Raw genomic sequence first — 27,751 nt, forward strand, 5'->3', positions numbered from 1 at the left:
CTACCCCTTCCCCTACTGTATTTATTTATTTATTTTGCTCCTTTGCACCCCATTATTTCTATTTCTACTTTGCACTTTCTTCCACTACAAATCTACCATTCCAGTGTTTTACTTGCTATATTGTATTTACTTTGCCACCATGGCCTTTTTTGCCTTTACCTCCCTTATCTCGCCTCATTTGCTCACTTTGTATATAGACTTATTTTTCTACTGTATTATTGACTGTATGTTTGTTTTACTCCATGTGTAACTCTGTTGTTGTATGTGTCGAACTGCTTTGCTTTATCTTGGCCAGGTCGCAATTGTAAATGAGAACTTGTTCTCAACTTGCCTACCTGGTTAAATAAAGGTGAAATAAAAAATAAAATAAATAAAAACTCATCATGGTATATTATTGGGGGGGTCAAATGTACAGGTTTCTATTTTTGAAGTTACAAGCTTGCTGCTACGAAAATTCAATTCTGGTAAATTCTTCTAGCCAAATCCAAGAGGCGGTGAAGCTTCTTCTTCTTCGGGGGGTTTTACGTCGGACTACATCCTTTAGTGGTGTATTGCTGCCACCTACTAGGTGGGGTGAAAACTGGATCTTTAACACAAAAGGGAAATAGGGGGAAGGGTTAAAAACCATACTCATAAAATTTCTCCCAAATAACTACAAACATTTTTTTTTAATATAATCTCAGCCTTATTCAAATGTATTCTCAGATCCCTACACAAGGATGGACTCCCGAGTGGCGCAGCGGTCTAAGGCCCTTTATCTTAGTGCTAGAGGCATCACTGCAGACCCTGGTTTGATTCCAGGCTGTATTACAACCGGCGTCGTCTGGGTTAGGGTTTGGCCGGGGTAGGCCATCATTGTAAATAAGAATTTGTTCTTAACTGACTTGCCTAGTTAAATAAAGGATAAAAAATAAATAAACAGGCTCTGTGGCCAAAGAGGAGGGAACATCTTCAGACAATATTCCCTGCACGGTTTTCGGCTGTGAAGTCCTGGAGGTCCAAAAACATTTAGCCACTTTCAAATTTATATCCATTTCCTTAGACGTATAGTTTTTTTTTGCCAGTACAATTTATCAACTGTGCTATAAATGCAAGAAAATCCAACTTCTTCAAAATCAGAGTTTCAGGATCTTTGAGCTGGTGAACTACATTCTCACTCTCAGCAGACTGCGGGCGTCCACTACCGTATCTTCCTCATCTCGACTCGCTCCTTCAGCTATTTCCACTACACAGCATAGGAGTCCTGTTGGACAGCCCTGATCCCTACTATTGCAACCTCCTTCACCCTTACAGGGCATTGGAGGAAGTCAGAAATGTGATTCCTACCACAATTGCAGTGTTGTATACCCTCCAACTGTTCAACAACATATTTTTTCAGCCTACCAACACTTGGCACGTGTCCAAATGTCTTATAGGCCTATTCATCAGATATCAGTAATACGATTCACATAACATCAGCATTAACTTGTTTAGCCATAATGTCTTCTCTTTCTGCTCTTCTGACACACAGGAAATCCAAACCACTCCTGATCACTCTGACCGACTCCACCTTTCCTAATGCATCCTTTACCATCTGCTTCTCCTTCTTGTTGTGGAGTAGACAGAGAACAGCAAGACGATTTTTCCAATCAGCGCTGGTCCCAGGTCACAAGTCATGGAAACAGAAAGCAGCTGCATGCAGCTAGGCGGACTGGAGTGTCTGCAAGAGGTTCGGAGCAGATTAACATAAGGAATAGCTTCGCCACACTGGTGCCTGATCTGCCTGCGCCTTCATCGCTGGGATTCTCTGTGTCTGCTACGGCTGTGCTGACTCCAACTACACTGACTCCAGCATCGGCTTCGTCATTGAGTTTGGCTCCTTTCCCTCTCACTGGATCTGACGAGGCACTGCCTGCTGTGGGAGGTCTGGACCTATTGCCTGGGAGCAGCGGGCGTATGCTATCCTGCTTCTCGTGTGCCCGTGAAAGGTTCAACGAATTGTGTGAGGGGTAGGAATGGGCGGATTTCTCCATTCCCTTCTCCGGATGTTGTATTGAGCAGTTCAATGGTGAGAAATGTCTCAGTCCCTGGAGCAAAAATGTTGCGCTATCCAGGAGCACGAGTTCAGGACATAAATAAGCTGCTCTCAAACATTTGAAACCTGCATCAGGGAATTGAGTCTATCATAGTTCATGTGGAATTCAATGACATTATAAAGGGGAGGTCACAACAGCTGAAGATGGATTTTAAATAACTTATTTGGTCTCCGCTTGACACCAACAAACACCCCATAATATCTGGCCCTGTGCCCTCCCTAAATCGTGGCACTGAATGTTTCAGCAGGCTTTTAGCCCTCCATAACTGGCTACAAGACTGTTGCAGCTCTGTGGGTGTAACAACTATTGAGAAACAAAGCTTGTTTTATAAGGAGGATGGGATCCACCCAAATCATGTGAGTTCCTGGATCCTTTCACAGTATTATAAGACTTAACAATGATCCAGCTCAGTTAATCTCTACCATTGTGTCGATGAGTTGTCATAATGCTTCAGCAAATGTACATTATCCCAGTGGCATTGGAAGACACAATGTAAGTAACCTAATTATGTCCCTTGTCACGTGACCCTCTTTGGGTACAGTGAGCACCATCCCCCTCTCTCTCTCACCACCTCTCTTTTCCCCCTACACCCAGGCTCTGTTATCACAGGTCATAAATTCATAGAGGAGTCTCTCTCCTCATGGCCATGCAGTTTATATAGAGAGTTTCACAGGAGAACAAAGGAACCTCTTCCACATCACAGAACTTGAGAACTGAACAATGTCCATGTTTTGGAGAACGTGTACACGGTCGGGGGAGAATCCAGCTATGACCGGTCCATTTCGTTTAATGTTTGTGAAACTCATGAGAGACAATACAGCCACATTACCATAACTCTGTTTATACAAGAGTCTCAGTTGTGAGGCTTGCATCTAATGTTGTATAAAATGAATGAGTAAAGATGAAACTATTTGTGAAATTATGTAATGTGATTTTAAACTGTTTAATGAAGGAAACTCCAATTCCCTTTGGAGTTTAACTATGTCATAGGCCTGCCCCATGAGCACAGACATTGATCTGGCATCATGGGACAGCCCTTTCCTACGGTTCTGGATATAACCCCCACCTTGGGAATTTCCCAGCAGACCAGTACCTCGATCACAGAGGGAGCTAAGGTTTGAGTAGAGACCAAGCTTACCTTGATTACCGAGAGGGCTAAGGTTTGAGTAGAGACCATGCATACCTCAGTATAAACTAGGGTTGTAATGGTTGTTGAAACTCTGAGACTATCGATTCCGACAGAATAAGAGCAAATCTTCGATACTAATTACTAGTCTGCAGCTAGAAATTATGTACCACTGAGACGCGAAGGCCGACAACCGCCGAAACATCTATGCTATAAGAACATTTCTGAATGTTACTCTGAAGTAACCATTCTAACCAAAGACTCCAGGGACGCAGAGAGGGGTGGATGAACCTCCAACAGAAAGGACGATTCCAACAGAGATCACGACGACACACTGAGCGTAAATATATATATATTGATTGCAATTATTCCCGAATGAGTGAGCGTTCATGTGCAAAGGATTAGTATTTCAATGAATATAATTATCAAGTGTGTAGTGACTCATTTGCGTAATTCCCGCCTTTCTCAGTCTACACCCACTTCCCTTTTGTCCACCAAGCCGTAATATCGGTTTATCCCACCAGGGAACCTCCCCTATCATTTCCTTGGAACCATATGTACTACTCTTTGTTTATGCTTTTCTGTGATTATTTGGTTAGTTAATAAATGATTGAGACAATTGATGTATGGAGGATTCATAGTGAAGACTGGGTTTGTGCAGATAACCAACAATTTACGACGTTTGGAATGAGACTAACGTGAGGTAAAGAATAATTCATTAATTAGAAGACTAATTGATCAGATATTAAAATATCTGAAAGTTATATTAGGAAAATTATAACTTTGTAATCTGAATATTTTCCTTGGTGCCCCGACTTCCTAGTTAATTACATTTACGTGATTCATTTAATCACGTAATAATAATTTGAGAATTGATTTGATAAAATATGTCTTCAGTTTAATGACGCCAAAGACACGACACCCTCTAACTGCCCTGAGTGCCTCTGCTGATCCTACAGCTATTGTATACAGCTATTGTATGCAGTAATCAGTAATCATGTGCCTATGAAAAAAAATGACTGCCTCTGAGGCGGTGTACCCTAGTAGGAAGTCCACTGTGTGCAACTCACCATGCACTAACATAAGTAACATGAGCATGTCTACTTCGGCTAAGCTTCACAGTAAAGCAATGAAAACAATCAAGTATCCCAGAAAAGTGTTGAAAAATAGTCCACATTAACATATGTAGTTTAAGAAACAAGGACTATGAAATCAATAATTTGCTATAAAGGATGACATTCATATTCTGACAATCTCTGAAACTCACTTAGATAATGTAGCAATACATGGTCTAACATCTACAGAATAGACAGAAATGCCAAAGGTGGAGGTGTTGCCATTTATATTCAGAACTACATTCCTGTAAAGCTTAGAGAAGATATGTTAAATACTATAATATGGCCACAGGTTCATCTGCCTCAGCTACAGCCCATTCTGGTGGAAAGCCGCTATAGACAACCAAGTGCTAACAGTCAGTATCTGGATTACATGTGTGAAATGCTAATACAGTACATTGATAATGTATGTGATATCACCAAAGATGTATATTTTCTGGGTGATTTGAAAATTGACTGGCTTTCATCAGGTTGCCCACTCAAGAAAAAGCTTCAAACTGTAACTAGAAACCTGTAACCTGGTTCAGGTTAACAGTCAACCTACCAGGGTTGTTACAAACAGCACAGGAATTAAATCATCAACATGTATTGATCACATCTTTAATTCTGAAGAAATTTGCTTTAAAGCAGTATCCAAATCCATTGGATGTAGTGATCACAATACAGTAGCAATATCTAGGAAAACTAAAGTTCCAAAGTCTGGGTCTAATACAATATAGTGTATAAGAGGTCATACAATAAGTTTTTTAAATGATTCCTATGTTGTTGATGTAAATATTTTTTGCTGGGCTGTGGTGTGTAATGAGGAGCAACCAGATGCTGCACTTGACCCATTTATGAAATTGCTTCTTCCAGTTACTAATAAGCATGCACCCATTAAAAAAATGACTGTAAAACTGTCAAATCCACGTGGATTGATGAAGAATTGAAAAATTGTATGGTTGAGAGGGATGAGGCAAAAGGAATGGTAAATAAGTCTGGCTGCACAACCGATTGGCAAACGTACAGCACATTGAGAAATCATGTGACTAAACTGAATAAAAAGAAGAATAAACTATACTATGAAACAAAGATAAATTACATAAAGAATGATAGTAAAAAGCTTTGGAGCACCTTAAATGACATTTTGGGCAAAAAGGCAAACTCAGCCCCTTACTTTTTTTCAATCTTTACTAATGACCTACCATTGGCCTTGTGTGTCTATGTAAAGTCAGTGTGTCTATGTATGCGGATGACTCAACACTATACACTTCAGCTACTACAGCAAGTGAAATCACTGCAACACTTAACAAAAAGCTGCAGTTAGTTTCAGAATTGTTGGAAAGGAATAAGTTAGTCCTAAATATTTTAAAAACGAAAAGCATTGTATTTGGGACAAATCATTCTCTAAACCATAAACCTCAACTAAATCTTGTAATAAATAATCTGGAAATTGAGCAAGCTGAGGTGACTAAACTGCTTGGAGTAACCCTGGATTTTAAACTGTCATGGTCAAAACATGATAATACAACAGTAGCTAAGATGGGGGGGAAGTGTGTCCATAATAAAGCGTTGCTCTGCCTTTTTAACTACACTATCAACAAGGCAGGTCCTAAAAGCTCTAGTTGTCGTCACACCTGGACTACTGTTCAGTTGTGTGGTCAGGTGCCACAAAAGAGAGGCCTTAGAAATGCCAATTGGCTCAGAACAGGGCAGCATGGCTGGCCCTTAAATGTACACGGAGAGCAAACATTAATAATATGCATGTAAAAAAATACAGGGAGAGAGAGAGGCAGAGGTTGTCCAGATTGTTTCCAGATTTATTAGCTGCCAGTGGAGGGGAGGACCCCTTTTCCATCTGTTCGACCAGAAATCAAAGCTTTTGCTTATTCCTAATTTTAGAATAGAAAATAGTTGAAAACATTTATATATGCCTTCATTTTCAAAAAAATATAGGACTCTTAGGACACCAAATTGTGTTCCTATGAACTTCACATGTTGGTGCTCATGGGTCCTTTAACATGAAATGGCCCTATATATATATATCAATCAAACATTTTTATACACTGTAGTTTTACCCTAGGCCTATATGGTTTTACCCATGGAGTTTCATCTAGTGGAGTACTAATGTGTGTCTCTAATGTGGCTGAAATCTCTCTGGTGTCACAATTTTGAGCTTTGTGTAGGCATCCAGACAGGCAAACACAGGAACGACCCCCCCCCTTAAAGGTATCAGAGAAGGTGTAGATGTGAGACCTCTTCTCTACATCATAGAAAGACACCTGGCCCTCTTCGTAATCCAGATAGATGCCCACCCAGTTGACACTTGGAAGCTTGATTGGTTGGTCATTGCAGGCAAAGAGCTGCCGGGACCCACTCTGGGTCCAATAACCCCAGAGTGTCCAGTAGCCCTTTGCTGGGGTTATCTCAAACCGATTCCTCCTGGAGGAAGTTACAGTGGTTAATCCCAATCTCCAGCTCCCTGTGGGGGTTGCTTCCACCTCCCAGTAGTGATGCCCTGAGGTGAAGAATCTGTCACCAAGCACGCAGTGCCATGAGTTAAAACGACAGGGGTGGTCTATGACATTGGGCCTCTGGCTCCCTCTCGATACCTCAAGCTTGTCGTCTGAGAAAGCCAGCAAAGGGTGGCTAGTGTTGGGGTCCAGGCGGATAGGGACTGTGGAGATTGACAGAGAGAACAAGGGAGGCGTTTTAAATGGAAGCCTTAAGATTGTTTCTATCATGTTTCTATCATGTTCTTATTCATGAGGTTAAAGACTGAAGTAACCAATTGAATATATTTCCCTGCACTTTATATGTTTAAATGTTACCTGAAACACTGAGAATCCATTGCCATGCTAAAAGAAAATAATGGAATAGGTGAATAGATTTTACACAGGACTTAAATTGAGTGAATTTCCAAGAAGCAATGGAGGCTGCCGAGGGGAGGGCGGCTCATAATAATGACTCGCACGGAGCAAATGGAATGGCATCCAACCATGTGTTGATAGTGCTAAATACGGCTGCTAAAATCCTGACTAGAACCCAAAAATGTGATCATATTACTCCAGAGCTAGCCTCCCTACACTGGCTTCCTGTTAAGGCAATGGCTGATTTCAAGGTTTTACTGCTAACCTACAAAGCATTACATGGGCTTGCTCCTACTTATCTTTCCGATTTGGTCCTGCCGTACATACCTACACGTACGCTACAGTCACAAGACGCAGGCCTCCTAATTGTCCCTAAAATTTCTAAGCAAACAGCTGCATGCAGGGCTTTTTCCTATAGAGCTCCATTTTTATGGAATGGTCTGCCTACCCATGTGAGAGACGCAGACTCGGTCTCAACCTTTAAGTCTTTACTGAAGACTCTTCTCTTCAGCAGATCCTATGATTGAGTGTTGTCTGGCCCAGGAGTGTGAAGGTGAATGGAAAGGCACTGGAGCAATGAACCGCCCTTGCTGTCTCTGCCTGGCCGGTTCCCCTGTCTCCACTGGGATTCTCTGTCTCTAACCCTATTACAGGGGCTGAGTCACTGGCTTACTGGTGCTCTTCCATGCCGTCCCTAGGAGGGGTGCGTCACTTGAGTGGGTTGCGTCACTGACGTGGTCTTCCTGTCTGGGTTGGCGCCCCCCCTTGGGTTGTGCCGCGGCGGAGATCTTTGTGGGCTATACTCGGCCTTGTCTCAAGATGGTAAGTTGGTGGTTGAAGATATCCCTCTAGTGGTGTGGGGGCTGTGCTTTGGCAAAGTTGGTGGGGTGATATCCTGCCTGTTTGGCCCTGTCCGGGGGTATCCTCGGATGGGGCCACAGTGTCTCCTGACCCCTCCTGTCTCAGCCTCCAGTATTTATGCTGCAGTAGTTTGTGTCTCGGGGGGCTAGGGTCAGTCTGTTATATCTGGAGTATTTCTCCTGTCTTATCCGGTGTCCTGTGTGAATTTAAGTATGCCCTCTCTAATTCTCTCTTTCTCTCTCTCGGAGGACCTGAGCCCTAGGACCATGCCTCAGGACTACCTGGCATGATGACTCCTTGCTGTCCCCAGTCCACCTGGCCGTGCTGCTGCTCCAGTTTCAACAGTTCTGTCTGCGGCTATGGAACCCTGACCTGTTCACCGGATGTGCTACCTGTCCCGGACCTGCTGTTTTCAACTCTCTAGAGACAGCAGGAGTGGTAGAGGTACTCTCAATGATCGACTATGAAAAACCAACTGACATTTACTCCTGAGGTGCTGACCTGTTGCACCCTCGACAACTACTGTGATTATTATTATTTGACCATGCTGGTCATTTATGAACATTTGAACATCTTGGCCATGTTCTGTTATAATCTCCACCCTGCACAGCCAGAAGAGGGCTGGCCACCCCTCATTGCCTGGTTCCTTTATAGGTTTCTTCCTAGGTTTTGGACTTTCTAGGTAGTTTTTCCTAGCCACCGTGCTTCTACACCTGCATTGCTTGCTGTTTGGGGTTTAGGCTGGGTTTCTGTACAGCACTTTGAGATATCCGCTGATCTAAGAACGGCTATATAAATACATTTGATTTGATTCCACTCCAGCCATTACCACGAGCCCGACCTCCCCAATTAAGGTGCCACCAAACTCCTGTGCAAAGAAGGTACTGAAATAACTTATTTTGTGAATAACTTTGCCCACCTGAATTGGGGATATATATGGAGTTTCCTAATTGGGAAGGAAAATAATAGTTTAGCACAACAATAAATAGGTGAAAACGTTTCAGTGAACATCAACCCTATTTATGAAAAATTCTAAGAGAAAGAGACGAAGGAATCATCAACATTTACCAGTCTTGCATGCCCTCTGTTTGGACGATAACCACAGCACTGATATGTCCTCCTATGGAGACAGAATAAATATGATTTGTTGGACAGTAATATACACAGGAAGGAATACACACACTGGATTCCTCACTGCTGTTTCAATAGTCACCATGTTTGAAAAGTGTGGGCACTGCTCACCTCAGAGTCATGTGATAGTAGAGACCAAGCCACAAATTCCAACAATGGCAGAGCACTGGCCAGCCTTGACTCCTTCCCACTAGGGCGCAGGAGACTTTCAATGTCTTCATCTGACAGACAATTCACCTGCATTACAAAACAATGGGAGTACACACACATAAAAGATATAGTAGCACACACACACAAATAAATAATTGCCATACCTTTGAGACATTCTTCAGCTCTACTGCCCAGTCCAGGATCTTCTTCTCCAAACATCTATCTTCCCATGTGCCTTTCAAATCATCCAAACTTCCATCCTCTGTTTCCATGGCTCGCTTTGGGAACTGAGAGAATAAGCTTTGAAACATCAGCCATGAACATCACAGAATTATACATACTGTATATGTACGCCTTCGGGTAACTTGGGGGTTATTCGGGTGTCACTTATTAGATGTATTATAGATCTACAGTTAACTGCCAAAATAAAGGAAACACCAACATAAAGCATCTTAATAGGGTGTTCGGCCACCATGAGTCGCCAGAACAGCATCAATGCACCACGGCATACAGTTGAGGTAGGAAGTTTACATACACCTTAGCCAAATACACAATTCCTGACATTTAATCCTAGTAAAAATTCCCTGTCTTTGGCCAGTTAGGATCACCACATTATTTTATGAATGTGAAATGTCAGAATATTAGTAGAGAGAATGATTTATTTCAGCTTTTATTTCTTTCATCACATTCCCAGAGGGTCAGAAGTTTACATACACTCAGTTAGTATTTGGTAGCATTGCCTTTAAATTGTTTAACTTGGGTCAAACGTTTCAGGTAACCTTCCACAAGCTTGCCACAATAAGTTGGGGGAATTCTGGCCCATTCCTCCTGACAGAGCTGGTGTAACTGAGTCAGGTTTGTAGGCCTCCTTGCTCACACACACTTTTTTTGTTCTGCCCACACATTTTCTATAGGATTGAGGTCAGGGCTTTGTGATGGCCACTCCAATACATTGACTTTGTTGTCCTTAAGCCATTTGGAATACCATTTTGCGACCAAGCTTTAACTTCCTGACTGATGTCTTGAGATGTTACTTCAATATATCCACATAATTTTCCTCCCTCTTGATGCCATTTATTTTGTGAAGTGCACCAGTCCCTCCTGCAGCAAAGCACCCCCACAACATGATGCTGCCACCCCCGCACTTCACGGTTGGGATGATGTTCTTCAGCTTGCAAGCCTCCCGCTTTTTCCTCCAAACAAAACGATGGTGAGTATGGCCACACAGTTCTATTTTTGTTTCATCAGACCAGAGGACATTTCTACAAAAAGTACGATCTTTGTCCCCATGTGCAGTTGCAAATCGTAGTCTGGCTTTTTTAATGGTGGTTTTGGAGCAGTGGTTTCTTCCTTGCTGAGTGGCCTTTCAGGTTATGTAGATATAGTTCTCGTTTTACTGTGGATATAGATACTTTTGTACCCGTTTCCTCCAGCATCTTCACAAGGTCCTTTGCTGTTGTTCTGGGATTGATTTGCACTTTTCACACCAAAGTACGTTCATCTCTAGGAGGCAGAATGCGTCTCCTTCCTGAGCGGTATGACAGCTGCGTGGTCCCATGGTGTTTATACTTGCGTAATATTGTATGTCCAGATGAACGTGGTACCTTCAGGCGTTTGGAAATTGCTCCCAAGGATGAACCAGACTTGTGGAAGTCAACCATTGTTTTTCTGAGGTCTTGGCTGATTTTGTTTGATTTTCCCATGATGTCAAGCAAAGAGGCACTGAGTTTGAAGGTAGGCCTTGAAATACATCCATGGGTACACCTCCAATTGACTCAAATTATGTCAATTAGCCTATCAGAAGCTTCTAAAGCCATGACATCATTTTCTGGAATTTTCCAAGCTGTTTAAAGGCACAGTCAACTTAGTGTATGTAACTTCTGACCCACTGGATTTGTGATACAGTGAATTATAAATGAAAAAAAATCTGTCTATAAACAGTTGTTGGAAAAATTACTTGTGTCATGCACAAAGTAGATGTCCTAACCGACTTGTCAAAACTATAGTTTGTTAACAAGAAATTTGTGGAGTGGTTGAAAAACGAGTTTTAATGACTCCAATGTAAGTATATATAAACTTCAGACTTCAACTGTAGATTCTACAAGTGTCTGGGACTATATTGGAGGGACGCGACACCATTCTTCCATGAGAAATTCCATTATTTGGTGTTTTGTTGATGGTGGTGGAAAACTCTGTCTCAGGCACCGCTACAGAATCTCCCATAGGTGTTGAATTGGGTTGAGATCTGGTGACTGAGACACACACACACACACACACACACACACACCCACCCTTTAAACCCCCTATGCTCCTTTATGACCCCTCTTTCAAAGTCACAGAGATCTATTATTCTAGCCATGGTAGCCAAATTAATGGGCATCTGGTCATTTTTAGACATGACCTGAAGCATGATGGAATGTATTAATTGCTTAATTAACCCAGGAACCACACCTGTATGGAAACACTTGGTTTCAATATACAGAGCATTTGGAAAGTATTCAGACCCCTTGACTTTTTCCACATTTTGTTAAGTTACAGCTTTATTCTAAAATTGATTAAATAGTTTTTTCCCCCCTCATCAATCTACCCTATAATGACCAAGCAAAAACCATTTAGAAATTTTACCAAATGTATTTAAAATACCTTATTTACATAAGTATTCAGCCCCTTTGCTTGAGACTTGAAATTCAGCTCAGGTGCATCCTGTTTCCATTTATCGACCTAGAGATGTTTCTACAACTTTATTGGAGTCTACCTGTGGTAAATTCAATTGATTAGACATGATTTGGAAAGGCACACACCTGTCTATATAAGGTCCCACAGTTGACAGTGTATGTCAGAGCAAAAACCAAGCCATTTGGTCAAAGGAATTGTCCATAGAGCTCCGAGACAGGATTGTGTTGAGGCACAGAGAAGGGTACCTTCTGGAGAAGGGTACCAAAAAGTTTCTGCAGCATTGAATGCCCCCAAGAACACAGTGGCCTCCATCATTCTTAAAATGGAAGAAGTTTGGAACCCATTATTAAGAATCTCCCTAGAGCTGGCAGCCTGGCCAAACTGGGCAATTGGGGGAGAAGGGCCTTGGTCAGGGAGGTAACCAAGAACCTGATGGTCACTCTGACAGAGCTCCAGAGTTCCTCTGTGGAGATGTGAGTACCTTCCAGAAGAACAATCAATCAAATTTCTATCAAATTTATTCATAAAGACCTTTTTACATCAGCCGATGTCACAAAGTGCTGTACAGAAACCCAGCCTAAAACCCCAAACAGCAAGCAATGCAGATGTAGAAGCACGGCGGCTAAGAAAAACTCCCTAGAAAGGCCAGAACCTAGGAGGAAACCTAGAGAGGAAACAGGCTCGGAGGGGTGGCCAGTCCTCTTCTGGCTGTGCTGGGTGGAGATTATAACAGAACATGGCCAAGATGTTCAAACGTTCATAGATGACCAGCAGGGTCAGATAATAATAATCACAGTGGTTGTAGAGGGTGCAACAGGTCAGCACCTCAGAGTAAATGTCAGTTGGCTTTTCATAGCCGATCATTCAGAGTTAGAGACAGCAAGTGTGGTAGAGAGTCCAAAACAGCAGGCCCGGGACAAGGTAGCACGTCCAGTGAGCAGGTCAGGGTTCCATAGCCGCAGGCAGAACAGTTGAAACTGCAGCAGCATGACCAGGTGGACTGGGGACAGAAAGAAGTCATCAGGCAGGTAGTCCTGAGGCATGGTCCCAGGGCTTAGGTCCTCCGAGAGAAGAGAGAGCGAGAGAGAGAATTAGAGGGAGCATATTTAAATTCACACAGGACAGCAAATTAGACATGAGAAATACTCCAGATATAGCAGACTATCCCTAGCCCCCCGACACAAACTATTGCAGCATAAATACTGGAGGCTGAGACAGGAGCGGTCGGGAGACACTGTGGCCCTGTCTGACGATACCCCCGGACAGGGCCAAACAGGCATGAATATAAACCAACACACTTTGCCAAGGCACAGCCCCCACATCACTAGAGGGATATCTTCAACCACCAACCTACTACCCTCAGACAAGGCCGAGTATAGCCCACGAAGACCTCCCCCACGGCACAAACCCAAGGGGGGCGCCAACCAGGACAGGAAGACCACGTCAGTGACTCAACCCACTCAAGTGACGCACCCCTCCTAGGGACAGCATGGAAGAGCACCAGTAAGCCAGTGACTCAGTCCCCGTAACAGGGTTAGAGCCAGAGAATCCCAGTGGAGAGAGGGGAACAGGCCTGGCAGACAGTAAGGGCGGTTCGTCACTCCAGTGCCTTTCCGTTCATCTTCACACCCCTGGGCCAGACTACACTCAATCATAGGACCTACTGAAAAGATGAGTCTTCAATAAAGACTTAAAGGTCGAGACCAAGTCTGCGTCTCTCACATGGATTGGCAGACCTTTCCATTAAAATGGAGCTCTATAGGAGAAAGACCTGCCTCCAGCTGTTTGCTTAGAAATTCTAGGGAAAATTAGGAGGCCTGCGTCTTCTGACCGTAGCGTACGTGTAGGTATGTACGGCAGGACCAAATTGAAAAGATAAGTAGGAGTAAGCCCATGTAATGGTTTGTAAGTTAGCAGTAAAACCTTGAAAATCAGACCTAGCCTTAACAGGCAGCCAGTGTAGAGAAGCTAGCAAGTAATAATATCACATTTTCTGGTTCTAGTCAAGATTCTAGTAGCCGTGTTTAGCACTAACTGAAGTTTATTTTAGTGCTTTATCCAGGTAGCAGGAAAGAAGAGTATTGCAGAAGTCTAATCTAGAAGTGACAAAAGCATGGATGAATTTTTCTGCATCATTTGACAGAAAGGTTCTGATTTTTGCAATGTCACGAAGATGGAAAAAAGCTGTCCTTGAAATATTATTGATATATTCGTCAAAGGAGAGATCAGAGACCAGAGTAACGCCGAGGTTCTTCACAGTTTTATTTGAGACGACTGTACAACCACCAAGATTAATTGTCAGAGCCAACAGAACATCTTTGTTTCTTGGGACCTAGAACTAACCTCTGTTTTGTCCGAGTGTAAAAGTAAAACATTTGCCGCCATCCACTTCCTTAGGTCTGAAACAGGCTTCCAGGGAGGGCAATTTTGGGGCTTCACCATGTTTCATCGAAATGTACAGCTCTGTATCGTCCGCATAGCAGTGAAAGTTGTCATTCGGAAACATAATGTTATCACCAAGAGGAAAAATATATAGTGAAAACAATAGTGGTCCTAAAACGGAACCTTGAGGAACACAAATTTACAGTTGATTTGTCAGAAGACAAACCATCCACAGAGACAAGCTGATATCTTTCCGACAGATAAGATCTAAACCAGGCCAGAACTTGTCCGTGTAGACCAATTTGGGTTTCCAATCTCTCCAAAAGAATGTGGTGATCGATGGTATCAAAAGCAGCACTAAGGTCTAGGAGCACGAAGACAGACGCAGAGCCTCGGTCTGACACTATTAAGCCCTGGTCGGACATCCAGCGAAAAATCCTATCGCCATTAGCATAACGAAATTTAATATATATATTTTTCAAATATAGGACTATGTTAAATCGTTTTATAGATACACCTCTCCTGAATCGAACCACGTTGTCCGATTTCAAAAAGGCTTTACAGCAAAAGCAAAACATTAGATTATGTTAGAGGAGTATATCGTAAAAGTAGCCACATAGCCATTTTCCGACCAACCACATGCATCACAAATAACCAAAAAACAGCTACATGCAGCACTAACCTTTGACAATCTTCATCAGATGACACCCCTAGGACATCATGTTACACAATACATACATTCTTTTGTTCGATAAAGTTCATATTTATATATAAAAACAGCATTTTACATCGGCGCGTAACGTTGACTAACTATTTTCCCTCAAATGCATCCGGTGAAACAGTGCTACAATTTACTAAATTACTATTCGAAAACATTTTTAAAATGTAATATTGTCATTCTAAGATTTATAGATGAATATCTCTTGAAAGCACCTGTAATGCCAGATTTAAAAATAACTTTACTGGGTAATCACACTTTGCGATAAAAGGGGATGCGATACTCAGAAAATAGGCTACCGTTACAGGTCAGCGCCATCTTGGAACAATCGCATATCAAATCTAGTCTTGTATACTATTGTCAATAATCCCTTACCTTTGATTATCTTCATCAGAAAGCACTTCTAGGAATCCCAGGTCCACAACAAATGTATTTTCGTTCGAAAAAGTTAATCCTTTATGTTCCAATAGCTTGTTCTTGTTAGCGCGTTCTGAAGGCTGCACCAAAAGTTCCGTCGTGCGCGGGACTCCACTTTCGAAAAAATGCTTTTAAATTTTTTTTTAGGTTCGTTCAAACATGTCAAACGTTGTATAACATAAATCTTTAGGGCCTTTTTCAACCAGAGCTCCAATAAGATTCAAGGGGGATGATTGCATTGTGTTTCAAAACGTTTCGAAAGGGGAGGGTAGCCAGGGGCGCCGGCATCATAATGGTGATGGCCCTCTCCGTGTGACCACGTTCCACTGCGTCTCATTCATTCAGTTTTCACAGTAGAAGGCTCAAATCACTTTGTAAAGACTGGGGACATCTAGTGGAAGCAATAGGAAGTGCTCAATGAACCATTGCTCACTGTGTGATTTACAGGCAAACTGATGAATTGGAGTCCGCAATTCAGAATTCCACTTCCTGTTACGATCGGTCTCGGGGTTTTGACTGCCATATGAGTTCTGTTATACTCACAGACACCATTCAAACAGTTTTAGAAACTTTAGGGTGTTTCTATCTACAAGTATTAATTATATGCATATCCTAGCATCTGAGTTTGAGTAGGAGGCCGTTTAAAATGGGCACTAATTTTTTTCAAAAATCGCTGTAGCGCCCCCTATCCTAGGCGAACGACAAGAGGTTAAAAGGTAATTTACCACCTTCACAAGTGCAGTCTCAGTGCTATGATGGGGTCTAAAACCAGACTGAAGCATTTCGTATACATTGTTTGTCTTCAGGAAGGCAGTGAGTTGCTGCGCAACAGCTTTTTCTAAAATCTTTGAGAGGAATGGGAGATTCGATATAGGCCAATCGTTTTTTATATTTTCTGGGTCAAGGTTTGGCTTTTTCAAGAGAGGATTTATTACTGTCACTTTTAGTTAGTTTAGTACACATCTGGTGGTAGAGAGCTGTTTATTATGTTCAACATAGGAGGGCCAAGCACAGGAAGCAGCTCTTTCAGTAGTTTAGTTGGAATAGGGTCCAGTATGCAGCTTGAAGGTTTAGAGGCCATGATTATTTTCATCATTGTGTCAAGAGATATAGTACTAAAACACTTTAGTGTCTCCCTTGATCCTAGGTCCTGGCAGAGTTGTGCAGACTCAAGACAACTGAGCTTCAGAGGAATACTCAGATTTAAAGAGGAGACCGTAATTTGCTTTCTAATGATCATGATCTTTTCATCACAGAAGTTCATGAATTTATCACTGCTGAAGTGAAAGCCATCCTCTCTTGGGGAATGCTGCTTTTTAGATAGTATCAAAAATACATTTTGGATTGTTCTTATTCTCCTCAATTAAGATGGAAAAATAGGATGATCGAGGAGCAGTGAGGGCTCATCGATACTGCATGGTACTGTCTTTCCAAGCTAGCCGGAAGACTTCCAGTTTGGTGTTGCGCCATTTCCGTTCCAATTTTCTGGAAGCTTGCTTCAGGGCTCGGGTATTTTCTGTATACCAGGGAGCTAGTTTCCAATGGACAAATGTTTTTTGTTTTTAGGGGTGCAACTGCATCTCGGTTATTACGCAAGGTTAAATTGAGTTCCTCAGTTAGGTGGTTAACTGATTTTTATACTCTGATGTCCTTGGATAGGTGGAGGGAGTCTGGAAGGGCATCTAGGAATCTTTGCATTGTCTGAGAATTTATAACACGGCTTTTGATGATCCTTGGTTGGGGTCTGAGCAGATTATTTGTTGCGATTGCAAACGTAATAAAATGGTGGTCCGATAGTCCAAGATTATGAGGTCAAACATTAAGATCCGCAATATTTATTCCACGAGACAAAACTAGGTCCAGAGTATGACTGTGGCAGTGAGTAGGTCCAGAGACATGTTGGACAAAACCCACTGAGTCGATGGCTCCAAAAGCCTTTTGGAGTGGGTCTGTGGACTTTTCCATGTGAATATTAAAGTCACCACAAATTTGAATATTATCTGCCATGACTACAAGGTCCGATAGGAATTCAGGGAACTCAGTGAGGAACACTGTATACAGCCCAGGAGGCCTATAAACAGTAGCTATAAAAAGTGATTGAGTAGGCTGCATAGATTTCATGACTAGAAGCTCAAAAGACGAAAACGCAGTCACTTTTTTTTTTGTAAATTGAAATTTGCTATCGTAAATGTTAGCAACACCTCCGCCTTTGCGGGATATGGTCACTAGTGTAACCAGGAGGAGAGGCTTTATGTAACACAGTAAATGAATCAGTCAGGCCAATCACAGCAAGATTATGATCATTGATCATTGACTGTAACTGCCTTGGAAGTGAGGGATCTAACATTAAGTAGCCCTATTTTGAGACTTCACAATCTCTTTCAATAATGACAGGAATGGAGGAGGTCTTTATTCCAGTGAGATTGCTAAGGCGAACACTGCCATGTTTAGTTTTGCCCAACCTAGATCGAGGCTCAGACACGGTCTCAATGGGGATAGCTGAGCTGACTACACTGACTATGCTAGTGGCAGACTCCACTAAGCTGGCAGGGTGGCTAACAGGCTGCAGCCTGCCTGTATCCTATCTCATTGTGGAGTTAGAGCCCTGTCTATGTTCATAGATAAGATGAGAGCACTCCTCCAGCTAGGATGGAGTCCGTCACTCCTCAGCAGTCCAGCCTTGGTCCTGTTTGTGGGTGAGTCCCAGAAAGAGGGCCAATTATCTAATAATTCTATATTTTGGGAGGGGCAGAAAACAGTTTTCAACCAGCGATTGTGTCGTGAGACTCTGCTCTAGAGCTCATCACTCCCCCTAACTGGGAGGGGACCAGAGTCAATTACTCGATGCCGACATCTTTCTAGCTGATTTACACACTGAAGCTTTATTGCGCTTGGTGACCTCGGACTGTTTCATCCTAACATTGTTGGTGCCGACGTTGATAACAATATCCCTATACTCTCTACACTCACCAGTTTTAGCCTTAGCCAGTACCATCTTCAGAATAGCCTCAACGTCGGTAGCCCTGCCCCATGGTAAACAGTGTATGATCGCTGGATGATTATTTTTAAGTCTAATGGAGTCGCCAATGATGTGTTCAATTTGTCAGAGCTAATGGTGGGAGGCTTCGGCGTCTCAGACCCCGTAACGGGTGGAGGACAGACCAGAGAAGGCTCTGACACGTTGCTTAATGGGGAGAACTGGTTGAAAGTTTCTGTCGACTGAATGAGCGACACCGGTTGAGCATTCCTACAGCATTTCCTTCCAGAAGCCATGCAAAAATTGTCCGGCTGCGGGGACTGTGCGAGGGGATTTATACTAGTATCTGTATTTACTGGTGGTACAGATGCCGTTTCATCCCTTCCTATACTTAAAATTACCCTTGCCTAACGATTGCGTCTGAAGCTAGACTTGCAGCACGACTATCCTCATTCTCCTGAATATTACGAGTACAGTGATTGCAATTAGAAGGCATGATGTTAATGTTACTACTTAGCGTCGACTAGCAGAGGTCGTGTAGAACCATGTCCAGATAAAGCGTCCGGGGTGAAAAAGTTACGAAAAATATAAAACAGTAATTAAAAAAGGTAAAAACTGTAAAGTTGGCAGGTAGCAAAGAAACGTTAGCAACAAACCGCACAGCAGCACAACCATCTCTGCAGCACTCCACCAATCAGGCCTTTATGGTAGAGTAGCCAGACGGGAGCCACTCCTCATGACAGCCTGCTTGGAGTTTGCCTAAAGGAACCCAAAGGGCTCATACCTTGAGAAACAAGATTCTCTGGTCTGATAAAACCAAGATTGAACTCTTTGGCCTGAATGCCAAGCGTCACATCTGTAGGAAACCTGGCACCATCACTATGGTGAAGCATTGTGGTGGCAGCATCATGCTGTGGATATGTTTTTCAGTGGCAGAGACTGGGAGACTAGTCAGGATCGAGGCAAAGATGAACGGAGCAAAGTACAGAGAGATCCTTGATGAAAACCTGCTCCAGAACATCAGACTGGGGTGAAGGTTCACCTTCCAACAGGACAACGATCATTAGCACACAACCAGGACAACGCAGGAGTGGCTTCGGGACAAGTCTTTGAATGTCCTTGAGTGGCTCAGCCAGAGCCCGGACTTGAACCCGATCGAACATCTCTGGAGAGACCTGTAAATAGCTGTGCAGCAAAGCTCCCCATCCATCCTGACAGAGCTTGAGAGGATCTGCAGAGAAGAATGGGAGAAACTCCCTAAATGCAGGTGTGCCAAGCTTGTAGCGTCATAGCCAAGAACACTCAAGGCTGTAATCACTGCCAAAGGTGCTTCAACAAAGTACTGAGTCTGAATAATTTTGTAAATGTGATATTTCAGTTCTTTTAAAACCTGTTTTTGCTTTGTCATTGTGGAGTATTGTGTGTAGATTGATGACAAAAAACAAACAATTGAATTCATATTAGAATAAGGCTGTAACGTAACAAAATGTGGGAAAAGTCAAGGGGTCTGAATGCTTTCCAAATGCACTGTACTTTGTATCCATCATTTACTCAAGTGTTTCCTTTATTTTGGCAGTTACCTGTATATTAAATGAGATATGAGGTCAAGATGTAAAGCAGACCCAAATCTATAACAGCAATTTAGTAAATACTAAATGAACTGGGAGTCAAAGACAATGAATGATCTCCTTTGGAAGTGTGGTATGTTAAAGCTTGCATACTGGTTCAACTCCTTGGATAAATTTAGGATGAGACTCCTGCTGCTCGGTGGTGGAGTTTTCAGCTTTTTCCAATTTTCTTTTCTGGACATGCTGCAAGCAAGGTAGAGAAGCCATTGTCATATAATCTGTTCCTATAATCACTGGTAACAATCTACGTGCTTCATCAAATATGATTGCATCTGTTATGTTAAAGTTTGATGGTAAAGTTCTGCTTGTTCAGTTATCCAAAATTGTTAATTGTCTACCTTGGATTTTGGCTTGTATTTCAACGCTTCTTAAATTTGGAACCCAGAATTAAATTGCATGTGTACTCTGCTAGCTTATTTAGAGGGTTATTTAACCAAACAAACACATCGTATTTGGCTGATCTAAATTTCAAATATTTTGCAGGCTCGGAGTGGTGTGCTCCTTTCTGTTGAATGAACAGGGCCATGTAAAATGTTTGACCACCTGACCCATGACACAAACCTTATACTACAGGGACTTTCTCAGCAATCATGATGTAATTACATAAACACAGGTGCATGGCCACTAATGTTTAATCAATTATTTCCTTCTGTTGTAACTGCCCAGTTAGCCTGCTCACCCGGGTTAGTTGGTTCAGCTCCTTGGACCACTTCAGAATGAGACTCCTACTGCTATCTAAGCTAAGTGATGCAGTTACCTCTTCTTTCACCTCTCTCTTCTGAGCATGCTACAAGGAAGGAAGGACAGCCATGGCCATATCATCTGTGGTAACAGTTTTGATGTGGAGGTTTGTATTTTTTTAATATGTCAAAGTTTGTTGATGCACAGCTTCTTGACTTAGTATTTTTTGTTGTTGATATAATGAATGACTGGGACAGTGTGTGTATGTGTGATTGTGAATGATGCCATACCTTATTGATATCCTTCACCTCCTTGGCCAGTTCTTTGATGAGCTGAAAACATGCTCCATAGTCCACAGTTAGGTTAGTCTGATGGAAAGACTGACACAACCAGGCAAGTTAACATTTAACAGAGCTTGTTATCATCCACTGACATAATCATGTTTGAATTGGTGGACATTGATGCCCTTTAAACCACTCTAATACAACTGAACCTTGATCTCCAGTCTTCCTGGCACAGTGAAGACAAGACTATGGAGTGTAGCAACGCAAGACTAAAATACATACAGTATCAATGATATATAGTATAATTATAGTATAATTTCCAATGGAAACCATTTAGCGTCTACACTTCTGCTCACCTATTATCCTTTCACATGATTGAGGGTGCATAGATTTTCTAGGATCTTTAAGCCTTGAGACAATTGAGACATGGCTTGTGTATGCGTGCCATTCAGAAGGTGAATGGGCAAGACAAAATATACTGCTCAAAAAAATAAAGGGAACACTTAAACAACACATCCTAGATCTGAATGAAATAAATAATCTTATTAAATACTTTTTTCTTTACATAGTTGAATGTGCTGACAACAAAATCACACAAAAATAATCAATGGAAATCCAATTTATCAACCCATGGAGGTCTGGATTTGGAGTCACACTCAAAATTAAAGTGGAAAACCACACTACAGGCTGATCCAACTTTGATGTAATGTCCTTAAAACAAGTCAAAATGAGGCTCAGTAGTGTGTGTGGCCTCCACGTGCCTGTATGACCTCCCTACAAAACGCCTGGGCATGCTCCTGATGAGGTGGCGGATGGTCTCCTGAGGGATCTCCTCCCAGACCTGGACTAAAGCATCTGCCAACTCCTGGACAGTCTGTGGTGCAACGTGGCATTGGTGGATGGAGCGAGACATGATGTCCCAGATGTGCTCAATTGGATTCAGGTCTGGGGAACGGGCGGGCCAGTCCATAGCATCAATGCCTTCCTCTTGCAGGAACTGCTGACACACTCCAGCCACATGAGGTCTAGCATTGTCTTGCATTAGGAGGAACCCAGGGCCAACCGCACCAGCATATGGTCTCACAAGGGGTCTGAGGATCTCATCTCGGTACCTAATGGCAGTCAGGCTACCTCTGGCGAGCACATGGAGGGCTGTGCGGCCCCCCAAAGAAATGCCACCCCACACCATGACTGACCCACCGCCAAACCGGTCATGCTGGAGGATGTTGCAGGCAGCAGAACGTTCTCCACGGCATCTCCAGACTCTGTCACGTCTGTCACGTGCTCAGTGTGAACCTCCTTTCATCTGTGAAGAGCACAGGGCGCCAGTGGCGAATTTGCCAATCTTGGTGTTCTCTGGCAAATGCCAAACGTCCTGCATGGTGTTGGGCTGTAAGCACAACCCCCACCTGTGGACGTCGGGCCCTCATACCACCCCCATGGAGTCTGTTTCTGACCGTTTGAGCAGACACATGCACATTTGTGGCCTGCTGGAGGTCATTTTGCAGGGCTCTGGCAGTGCTTCTCCTGCTCCTCCTTGCACAAAGGCGGAGGTAGCGGTCCTGCTGCTGGGTTGTTGCCCTCCTACGGCCTCATCCACGTCTCCTGATGTACTGGCCAGTCTCCTGGTAGCGCCTCCATGCTCTGGACACTACGCTGACAGACACAGCAAACCTTCTTGCCACAGCTCGCATTGATGTGCCATCCTGGATGAGCTGCACTACCTGAGCCACTTGTGTGGGTTGTAGACTCCGTCTCATGCTACCACTAGAGTGAAAGCACCGCCAGCATTCAAAAGTGACCAAAACATCAGCCAGGAAGCATAGTAACTGAGAAGTGGTCTGTGGTCCCCACCTGCAGAACCACTCCTTTATTGGGGGTGTCTTGCTAATTGCCTATAATTTCCACCTGTTGTCTATTCCATTTGCACAACAGCATGTGAAATTTATTGTCAATCAGTGTTGCTTCCTAAGTGGACAGTTTGATTTCACAGAAGTGTGATTGACTTGGAGTTACATTGTGTTGTTTAAGTGTTCCCTTTATGTTTTTGAGCAGTGTATTTAAGTGCCTTTGAACTGTGTTTGGTAGAGGCACAACTCTGAGCTACGGTGGTATGGTTAAAACTCACAGATGTTTTCTTGAAACTACTTATCGGGATACCCATTGATGAGCTGGAGTTCTATGAATAGGAGAATGGAAAGAGGGGCGGGGTCATGCCATTTATTTATTTACTGGGCCAAAGCACATCAATCAATTTCTGTAAATGTACCAGATCCAACCAGTTCGTTTTCTTCTAGTCATTGGACGACGTGTTGGAGGGATATTCTTCAACATTTATCAGATATTATTCAATGCCCTTTTCATCACATGCAGTTTACTTGGAACATACCTGTGCCATTAGATACGATCTACTCCTACATGGCTATGAGGAGGAGAGAGAGAAGGAAGGGGGTCAAATCAGTTAGAAATAAAAGACAAGTAAAACAATTCAAATAGTTTATTCAAAAAATATGAATATAAATGTAAAAAGATTTAAGACAGACTGTGGTCAACATCTAAATGAAAAATAACATTTCAGAATGTTTGTTTGTTTAGTAATTTTGTAGCAAAATATATTCAATGAAGAAGAGTTGATTTTAAAGCAATTAATGTTTTTGAAAAATGATTCACTTTGGCAGTTGTTTTGACAATTCGTTTTCTTGTTCATATTACTTTGTGAGTGCCATCATTTGTTATAGGACTTCCCTGCAAAACAAACCCTTTCTGAAGAAGAAGACATCCTGTGTGCCATGGCAAAGCCTATGATGAGAGGGAGAGAGAGAATACAGAAGGTTCACTTCAAGTCATCACCAAGTCAAACTAGATCTGCCAGTGTGCATACTTCGCAAAGATACAATCTAAACACTTCCTTGTCATCACCAAGTGTGCATAGGAACAAAGATAAAACATAAATAAAGCAACACCTCACAGCACAAATTGTATTTGTCACATGCGCTGAATACAACAGGTGTGGACCTTATATGCTTATATACAAGCTCTTAACCAACAATGCTTTAAGAAGTTAAAATAAAAATAAGTGTTAAGTAAAAAAATAGAAAATAAAAGTAACAAATAATTAAACAGCAGCAGTAAAATAACAAGCGAGGCTATATACTGGGTGTACCGGTACAGAGATGAAATATATGGTGGCACCGGCTAGTGGAGGTAATTGAGGTAATATGTACATGTAGAGTTAAAGTGACTATTCATAGATTATAAACAACGCATCTCCCCCATGTGACCTACTTGTTGTGTGCATGTACCGACATGTATTAATGTATGTCAATTGTAAAGTATTTTCTGTGTATTGTCTTCGTAATATGTCGGACCCCAGTAAGACTAGCTGTCGCCATTGGCGTCGGCTAATGGGGATCCTAATAAATCAAATCAAAAGATCAATTCTAAACACTTCCTCTTTGTGAAATTGGTCCAATGATGTGTGTGGCATAGTAGCCAACTCGTCTATCATTGGCATGTACTGTATTTCTAGCGTTACAAGACATTTCCAAAACTAATAACAATTACAGTAGAAATATGAAATTTCAGCTGATTTGTTTTGATTGACAACGACAGCCTACTTTGTGAGTCGGTTTGAGTCAAGGTCTTAGATTCATGTGAAATAAAATGTAGGCAATAACGCACATTGCACAACTGACAGTCATTTAGAAGAAAACGAATAGTCTTAATGATCAGAAGAATTAGCATTATGGTAGTTGGTTTGACAATTGCTTAGACTATGTCAATGTTGTATGCCTTTCTTTTGCGGATGTTTAGCCTATTTTTTGAGTGTACGCTAACTATAACAATTTTGAAAGAGTATAAAAAGTACCTACCTGCGTCTGTCTCTCACCTGTTGTTTAACTTCTGTTCTTGATACGCTTACTTCTAGTCATAACTGGTCTTTGACCGATTTACCAAAATTGTATGGGGCTATATCCCCGGGATTGTTCCATATATTTCCCAATGATCCACCTACAAACTACAAATAAGTGTCGTAGGGAATGAACCGAGAAGCTCCTGAATTTACAGTGCTAAAAAAAAAAAAAACGGTGGGAGGGGGTCAAAGGTTTGACTCCGCCCGAATTGCACACTGCAATCAGGTGTACTTAAATGAACGTGCCATTTATGGGTTGCCACCGGGCCGGATTGCCGCTTGTGGTCGCTATTTACAGACAGGAAAATAGCGACCACTAGCGGCTGTCTAGGAAAGGTTGCCAGTTTATGGTTGGTCTTTCTTCAGCCTTCCTTGGAGTCGTATGCAGAGATGGGCAGTATTTCTGCTACATGTATTTGAAATACATATATTAATTACTTCTGAGTATTTTGTCATTTGAATGACACTACACTCAAAAAATGTGCAGCTCAACAAGGGTTCTTCTAAGATCCTGAAAGTTCTTTGAACTTGGCACTGAAAATTGCCTCCAATAGTTTCTTCCAAGAACCCCATAGAAGGTGGGGTTAATCCTTAGTTGGTGGGGGTTCTTGGAGGAACCTAACTGCCCAACTGAAACATTTGGATTTGAAAGGACAGCAGGTGCAGGCACTTAACTGAAACATGTAAAGATATCCTCAATTTAAGGTAAGGTTTGTCCCTTGTATGATCTGAATTAATATTGTTTTATGATGAGACCATCTATCTTCTCATATCTGTGAAAACATAAAATGGACAATTCAATGGATATCAATAAACAAAGAGGTAAGAATATGTAGGCTATAAGAATATGCTGAAGGCTAGCTGTATTGGGTGCAGATGACTGAACTGCTCACTTTTGTGTCTGTATGTATACAGACGAGGCATATGAAGGTATGTCAATTGGTATTGGTATGTTATGCAGATCACATTTACCATCCTCCTCCCTTACCTCTTCAATGAATATCCCATAGGCCTCTACATTATGGACAAGGTATGTGTATGAAAACCATTATCAAAAGTGTTTTTCGTTCATTTATCTCAAAAACCAAGGTATGAATACTGTCATGTGCATGTTTTGTTAATGTGTATAATTTAAAAAAAATTGGACTCACAGACCTCACCCTCCCTACACCTCATGAATTTAACAGGAAACCTGTTCACCATGCACTGCAAAATCATTCTGGCTATGGATACGGAGAACATCAACACATTAACATCAACATGCCAGAGGATATACCCATTGGACTTTGGGCTCTGCTGGGAGTTTGGAAGATTTTGTTCTGCTTTGCCACTAATATAATAAACACTGACAAATAAAATAGTGTTATTGTTGTGCATATTATTAATAATAAAAATAATAATAATAATAGGGGAGGGTAGTTACAAAATTTATCCCAAAAGGTTCTTCGAGGATCCATTAAAAGGGGTTCTTTGAATAAGCCTTTTAAAGGGTTCTTCAAATAACTTAAGGGTTCCCCCACAGTTTCAATTTGAAGAACCCCTAGAGGATACTCCAGGAACCTTTTCTTTTTTTCTTTCATTTCGAGTCTCATAGCAAATGGTCTGAATATATATGTAAATAAGGTAAATGTTTTTTTATATTTAATACATTTGCTAAAATTTAAAAATAAACTTTTCTTCATCATGGGGTATTTTCTGTCGGTTGATGAGGAATTATTGTGATTTAATACATTTTTGAATAAGGCCTTATCGTAACAAATTGTGGAAATAGTCAAGGTGTCTGAATACTTTCCTAAGGCACTGTACTCCATCAGTCATAGGATGATGTTTACACTAATTTCATCAGGCCTGAGTCAACATTTGCATATGTAATATTGGGTATGCTATAATATCCTATCAAATATTGCCATAATGAAAGAAATCTATACTGTCCATAACAATGGAGGCTGCCGAGGGGCGAAAGGCTCATTATGTCTGGAACGGAGCGAATGGAATCAAACATGAAAACCATGTGTTGATACCATACCACCTATTCCGCTCCTGCCATTACCATGAGCCCTTTCTCCCAAATTAAGGTGCCACCAACCTCCTGTGTTCCATAAGTACCAACAAATGTTTTCTAAAATGTATTTCCAATAAGTTCAGGGTGGGATAGAACATTTGCAGTGTGACAGAATTTGTCTAACTTCGCATGGCCAGTGAACATTTATCATTGGGGGTTTAATCAAGTCACATTCTTTTTTTTGTTATTTCCACATACTCATAAAACAATTCTGTTGATTTGCTCTCAAAATACAGGTGTCTTAATTCAAAATCTTTAACGTTTATCCATATCTCAAATCAGTGTAGTAGATTCATGAACAAAGACATTGAACATTTTCACTGTCAATACACATAACATCTCTGCATCAGATGCTTTTCTTTAACAGCATTACGTTTCCGTGATTTCGCAACAAAAGTAAACCATTCTTTAGAGAAGCCGTTTATCCTATGGAGCATTAAAACGGCATAGCTTCAAATTATTGCTCATTTAAAACACCAGTCATTGGCATTCAGAAGGGAACAGCCACGTCAAAAAGAGATCATCCTTCGCCCTCACTAACTCAGTTCTCAAAAATAAAGAAATTGTCCTCAGAAAAGTCAGCAATGGCAGTAGAGTGATCTGTTTTGCTTACCATCAATCATTGTTTGACTCCATTTTCTAAATCACCCAACAAATCTGTGCAAGTGTGTCGAACACTGAAACTCATACTAAACAAGAAGATATA

General features: G+C 41.9%; 1 protein-coding gene across 13 annotated transcripts; it reads right to left on the reverse strand.

Annotated features, from left to right (window-relative positions):
• Positions 1-6,094: 6,094 nt before the first annotated feature.
• On the reverse strand, positions 6,095-25,175 carry LOC106578435 (uncharacterized). Of its 13 annotated transcripts, none has more exons than XM_014157203.3 (13): positions 24,943-25,174; positions 23,829-23,869; positions 23,460-23,492; positions 23,199-23,249; positions 21,077-21,166; positions 20,785-20,892; positions 20,199-20,288; positions 9,472-9,594; positions 9,269-9,394; positions 9,095-9,146; positions 8,946-8,972; positions 7,127-7,153; positions 6,095-6,972 (listed from the first exon to the last, which is right to left on the reverse strand). In XM_014157203.3, exons 2-13 carry the CDS (start codon positions 23,859-23,861, stop codon positions 6,341-6,343), a joined length of 1,392 nt encoding a protein of 463 aa, XP_014012678.2. In that variant the 5' UTR covers positions 23,862-23,869; positions 24,943-25,174; the 3' UTR covers positions 6,095-6,340. The 13 variants fall into 13 exon arrangements, with proteins under 13 accessions (XP_014012678.2, XP_014012679.2, XP_045558048.2 ...); XM_014157204.3 differs by having other exon boundaries at positions 24,960-25,136; XM_045702092.2 differs by having other exon boundaries at positions 23,783-23,869; positions 24,960-25,133.
• Positions 25,176-27,751: the final 2,576 nt, after the last annotated feature.

The sequence above is a fragment of the Salmo salar genome, chromosome 19 (assembly GCF_965601325.2).
Source record: "Salmo salar chromosome 19, fSalSal1, whole genome shotgun sequence".
Lineage (NCBI taxonomy): Eukaryota > Metazoa > Chordata > Actinopteri > Salmoniformes > Salmonidae > Salmo > Salmo salar.

What these genes read in the sequence shown, in the direction of transcription:
- LOC106578435 (XM_014157203.3), bottom strand. Translation starts at nt 23,861, where the DNA reads ATGGCACACAGGATGTCTTCTTCTTCAGAAAGG. An exon ending in AGGTGAAGGATATCAATAAG is followed by an intron (nt 20,893 to 21,076) that starts GTATGGCATCAT and finishes CCTTCCTTGTAG; the next exon opens with CATGCTCAGAAGAGAGAGGT. An exon ending in CATATATATCCCCAATTCAG is followed by an intron (nt 7,154 to 8,945) that starts GTGGGCAAAGTT and finishes ATTTTCTTTTAG; the next exon opens with CATGGCAATGGATTCTCAGT.